The 5798-nt window shown below is 42.8% G+C and overlaps 1 protein-coding gene across 4 annotated transcripts in view; it reads left to right on the top strand.

Annotated features, from left to right (window-relative positions):
* The first annotated feature begins 885 nt into the window (after nt 1-885).
* Nucleotides 886-5798, top strand: part of FAM131B (family with sequence similarity 131 member B) — a 15072-nt gene continuing 10159 nt past the window's right edge. Inside the window, exons 1-4 of one of the 4 annotated variants that reach the window (XM_017736503.1) lie at nt 886-1031; nt 2441-2476; nt 4991-5084; nt 5685-5776. In XM_017736503.1, coding sequence (XP_017591992.1) covers nt 978-1031; nt 2441-2476; nt 4991-5084; nt 5685-5776 — 276 coding nt within the window. In that variant the 5' untranslated portion in view covers nt 886-977. Of the gene's footprint in view, nt 1032-2440; nt 2477-4990; nt 5085-5675; nt 5777-5798 lie in introns of all 4 variants that reach the window. The other 3 variants (XM_017736502.1, XM_017736504.1, XM_017736505.1) reach the window with 3 other exon arrangements.

Raw genomic sequence — 5798 nt, 5'->3', positions numbered from 1 at the left:
ATTCTAGCTGATGAATGCCTCAGGCTTCCCACCCCTAAGTGCCTCCATGGCTCTTGCAGGCCTCTGTGGGGCGGAGTGCAGCATCTCTCACTTGTCAGAAGATTTCTACCTGGGAAGTGCAGTGATGAGCACTCTATAAATGTGCCAGAGCTGCTAGAATGAGCGAGGGGCTTTGCATATGCCTGTGGAGGAGAAATTTGCTATAAAGAGTAAAAACAAGTTAGAAGATGATGAAAGTAGAACCATTCACATTCAATCCAAACAGAGCAGACACAGCTGAATTGATCCCAGGAAGAGATGATCATTTGGGGGTTACATTTCTTGACAGATTCTAGGAGCTTCAGATGTAAGGACAGTACAATTGTTCCTCTGTGACATGGGAGCAAACAACTTTAAACCTAGTTTGAGGATGGCACCCAGGCTGAAGGCACAGTAAATTGCTGATTGCACAGAGCCGTCCTGGTTACCTGGCTATCGATATTTAAAATTTGAAGTGTATTAAAAAGGTGTTTAATCTTGCTGAGAATGGCAAAGCAAAGGAGCCAGCAGCTCTAAGCTGATGTCAACCAATTCAAACCATAACAAATGTCTTTTTAAGGGATGATGGTTTGATACTGAAAGGGGATATTAAAGGAATTGGTTCTTTCCCAGTCACGCATCATGACTGGATGAATCTGTACTTTAGCCAAGCATACATCATGCCTGAGAAAAACATGAGTGACTAGTCTTCATATGGAGATATCTGTGTGAAATATAATTGTTGATGATGTACAGGTGGTCTGATTAAAAACAGAATGTCTGATTTAAGTCTGTTGTGGCCTTAAACTCAATGATTCTCCTGCTTGCTTAGCTGAGTTGGCTTAAGACTGCTAGAACAAATTGTAGTGGCATTAAGAAGCCTGACCAGATGTGTTCCCACAGGAAACGAGGTGATTGCAGTAGACTGGAAGGGACTGAAAGATGTGGACCAAATCAATATGGACAGCACGAGTTCACTGCATGGCAGCAGCTTCCATCGACCTTCCACTGAGGTGAGTGTGTGGCCCAGAGCTACTTGGCCAAGGGAATCAGGAAGTTTGAATTCTGAGTTCAGAAATGGGTGTTGTGCATCATCTGCGAGTGGACCAGAATGCCAGTGAGCTCCTGAGGATCATACCTGTGTAGTTTGGCTTGCTCTGAACAGAGCTGAGTCAGTCCCTTCACATGATCCATAGTGAGTGAGAATTTGCAAATGAAAGTGCTTTTTAACCACTCATGACGGGAGTGGAACACAACATGAGAAAAACAGTGACAGTTCTGAGAAGCCTGTAGTCTGCATTCCTTGAACACGGGATTTGCACTGGGATGTCCAGCACTGTGTCTGTCCCAGCTTCAGCAGCACAGCCATGAAATCTTTTGAAGAAGCACATTTGTCTTCATGTTGAATTTTAGAGCTGCATTCACCTGTAACTCACTGCCAATTGACTTACCATGCAGTATCTTAAGGGCTGGTTCATTGAATTATTGCAGCTTCTGCATTCTTAGATACCTGAATTTTCAGCTTTGTAAGGTTCAGGGTATGCAATGATGTTTAATTAAAAAAAAAAATCTATTTTGAATGTGTAGTATTTGAAGAATCACAAATAATGTTCACAAATAACCTTAACAAATGACATACAGTTTGCAAAACCTTGGAAAATGTTAATAGGTATATATACATATAGGTATTTTTATTTTGTCTACCTTGCTGGCTTGGAATGTAACTTCAAGACACTTAGAGTTTCATGGAGTCTTTGCAGAAATTGTTGGGCCTGATCTTGTATGGAGAATTCAGTCAAATCAAAGCAGATCTAAAAGTCAATGAGCATAAGCTACACCTCAGTGAACATTTTGATTTATATGAATGGATACCATAGGTATAACATGAGTCATCTAAATTTCCTTGAGTGTCTTCATCCCCAAACCCAAGATGCTGAGATGTGAGTCCTCCCAGCTGAGGGAAACACACTGGGAGTTGGTACTGTGATGGCTGATATGGCAAATGTTTCTGGTTTGCAAGGGTGGGGTGAGCCAGAATGGACAAACCGAAACACTGCAGGAGGAAATAATTTCAGCAGAATTCTGTTGCTTGCTGTAGGACACTCAAAATACAAAGGTGGTGTAGCTCCTCCTTGTGTTAACCTCAAAGTGGTGCAACCCACACTTGGGAGCCTTGTGAAAAGGTGCTTTTCTCTTTCTTACTCTGTCACTATTCCAGCCATTCACTATTCCACCTTCAAACACCGTGATGCCTACAGGGCACCATAATCACCAGCATGGAATGAAACCAGCCTGAAAGACACACGTTTTTTATAACATACCATAAAGTAGTGCCTGTTGGTTATGGCAAACTAGTGGAGTTGCATGGCTGCTTGCAAGTTCTTTGTTACACTAATCTGGTGCCATTCTTTGCTTTCTTTAGCAAACACGGACAGATTTCTCCTGGGATGGTATCAATGTGAGTATGCACTGTGTCACTTGTCAAATTTCTAGTCACAGGAAGACCAGGATTTGTCTGACATTGGATACAGTGGAGGCCAGAATGGGAACATGACTGAAAGTCCTTAGTGCCACTGAAATTCTGGGAGTTGTCTATGATTCAGAGGATGGTGATAGATTTTTGTTTGCTTCTGAGTCTTTTGCTGTCTGGCAGGTATTTCAGTCTGCAGTTGGCTATTGAATTGCTTTCATCCTTTTTAGGGCAAATGTGTGCCATTTTGTATGTTCTGTTCTTGAGAATTCTGGGCACTGCTACATAAGAAAGGTGTCTGCCCAGCATATTTTAAAAAATCAGTAGTCCTTGATAAGAGCATCATTTGATCTTCTCCAGTAGTTTGGGAGAAATGTCTCCCTCATTTTCAGTTGCACACAGAGGTAAAAGTATTCTTAATGTCTCCTAGGGTAGATGGTGAGTACCAGTTAACTTCAGTTAAAAAGCAGATGAGAAACAAGCAAACATTTTAATTACACGTGTTCCTTTTGCTCTTAATACCTGTGCCATGAAAAATTTTTTTTTTCTTTTTCACTAATGCAGAAACAGCATCCTGAGAAAGGATTAATAAATATTTGTTCTACTGGACTTTTTTTAAGGGTACTTAAAAAATACTTTCACGTAAGTTAACTTTATAGTTTTGTACACTTAAGGGCAGGATTAGCAGCTCCATTTTGAGTAGGATAAATATTTTCTAATTCCAGATACTTTGAAAACTTTTAAAATGCCTGTAGTTTTCTGGTTCTCTGTGATTTGAAAGCACTTGGGACACTGAATATCAAGGGGACATATTTTTAACTAATTCTCACCCTGCTGATATCTCTGTCTTTGTGGCACTTACAGCTTGGGATCTTTTGCCTAGGATCAATTATAGGAACAAGTTGTGTGGGATAATAATGGTGCACGCAGCAACTGTCTGGAAGAAATTTGTCATTTGTTTTTTCCTCGCTGCACCTCTGTCTAGCTGAAAGCAAAGTACACAAGGTCATATTTCCTTAAAGAAAGTAGAAGACAGTTTCCTTACTTGCAGTTTCCCATTTTCCAGCCCATACAGAATCCATGGAGCTCTTTCATAATGCAGCTCTTACCCAGTGTAATTCCATAGATCTTCTTTTGTACAGAAGCTGGGTCATGAGTTTCCTTCCCTTCCCATTCATTCCTGCCTTCATGTCACAGCTCTCCAACCTTGCAGTAGTAGGAACCCTCTGCAGTTTACTTTCTTTTTTGGATGGGTTCCATGAAGCAGCTCACAGCACAGCCCCCAGGCCATCTTGGAACAAGTGGGTGGATACTGAGCAGCAGCACCTAGACAGGAATGACCAGTGGGGGCATAGATGGACTTTCCCCAACGAGCTTCATCACCAAAGGAAATGCATCATGGAACAAGGGCTGTGTTCTCACTTTTTACTGTTCTTCCTCTGCTTTCTGATTTCTTCAGCTCACGTTACACATGGCGTGTTCCTGGCTCCACAGTTACAGGATGCCTTAGCTGCTGCATTTATACAGTTTCCAGAAAAAAACACCTCTCATATTTTGGCAATTGACTGGAATTCTATGCAGTTCAACATCTTTACAATGCCTTCCTTTGCCTCCAATTATTTCACTGCCCAGTTATTGCTCCACACGCTTTTTATGAAGTGTGCGCCTCTGACCAAATGCTTGCTTTGTGTCAGGATTTAAAATTTCCAGTGTCATAGTCACGACTTTGGAGTAACTTTGTGTTTGAAACATTCTGGCCTTGATTTTCAGAGAGGTTGAAATGAAGAGCAGAAGCAATGCTTATTTAGCCGTTGTGAAAATTAAGCCTCATATGCAATTCCTGGCATCTCTGAAGAAACCTGATGAATTCATCTTGGGAGATTATTTTTGTGATGATGTTTGTGACGGCTGCCTGTCCCAGTAGTGCCCTCTCCTTGTTATTCAGGGTCTGAGGATAAACACAGATAAGACAGTCAAGAAAATTAAGCAGAGCTGTAGACCGCATTTCTTTGCAGATGTAGGTGCTTGAAACAGGGCCCATCACTGATATAGTCATGTTCATTTTATTAAGACCATATAGGAAGAAAAAAAACCCCAAAGTGACATAAAAAGATTGGTAGTATGATGCATATGTGATACATTGCTGTGTCTTGCCTATTGCACTGACAACTCCCCACTGTAAGATCCCTGAATTGTCCCTCAGCCATGTCTTGCATCTCTAACAAAGAGTTGGGAATGGTGCAGCATGTCTGTGGAGGACGGGCAGCTGCCAATGGGAGGCTTCTCACAGCCTCTTTCTGCCTCTCCCTCTGTCCTTGCCTCAGTCCCAATGCTGTGCAATATCCAGTCCTGGTTAAATAGCCTCTAATTTTTCCTTTCTTTCTTTTGTTCTTATTGCTTGCTTCTGCTCCTCATCTTCCAACTACCTACTGTTTTCTCACTTCAATTCACTTCCTTTTCTCCTTCCTGTATATCATTTCTTCATATTCTCTCTCTTTTCAGCTCTCCATGGAAGATACGACCTCCATCCTCCCCAAGCTGAAACGCAACTCCAATGCTTATGGGATTGGGGCTTTGGCTAAATCATCTTTCTCTGGTGAGGTCCTCAAAATTTGACTTTATCCTTGGCAGCTTCTCTCCACAGGCCTTTGTGCCTCTTCCCATATCTCTCTGTTGCTCTCACAACTGCTCCTTTCTGGCTCTCGCCTTTTCATGGCCTTAGAGGAGTCTCCACCACCAGGGTTCTAAATACAGAAATCTCACAGTTGTTGCCCTTTCAAAGAACAGATTTGTCTTACTCCTGTTGGCTTCTCACTGTGCACCCCTGCTCAGACATCTTCAGTTGCTTCCCCTCAGTCTTGGGTTTAACCCCATTTTCTGTTTCTTAGTTTGTTCACTTCCAGGCTTCATCCTTCATGCCCAACTCTAACCTAAATGGATTCTAGGCAAGGAAGGAAATGGTCTTTCATATTTAGGGTTCCCCTTTTTCCCCCTTCTGAGAGTTTGTCCAAGGAAAGATGGAGAAACTCCCCTGGAGAGTGATGCAGTGAAGGGTAGGAGACACCCAGCCCTAGTCATGCATCCTGCCCAGGAAAGGAGGGGAAAAGCTCCACTTCTAAGAGAGGTAAAGAGCATGGCAGAAAGCGCTGGAGCTGTGTAATAGCCCTCCCTTGTTTTCCAATGTCTGGTCCCTTAGGGATATCTCGCAGCATGAAGGACCACGTCACGAAGCCGACGGCGATGGGCCAGGGCCGCGTGGCGCACATGATTGAGTGGCAGGGGGGGGGCGAAGACACCAACACACGCACGC

The sequence above is a fragment of the Corvus brachyrhynchos genome, unplaced genomic scaffold, assembly GCF_000691975.1.
Source record: "Corvus brachyrhynchos isolate BGI_N302 unplaced genomic scaffold, ASM69197v1 scaffold176, whole genome shotgun sequence".
In the NCBI taxonomy this organism is placed as follows: Eukaryota; Metazoa; Chordata; class Aves; order Passeriformes; family Corvidae; genus Corvus; species Corvus brachyrhynchos.
This window is presented reverse-complemented; position numbering and strand designations above follow the sequence as displayed.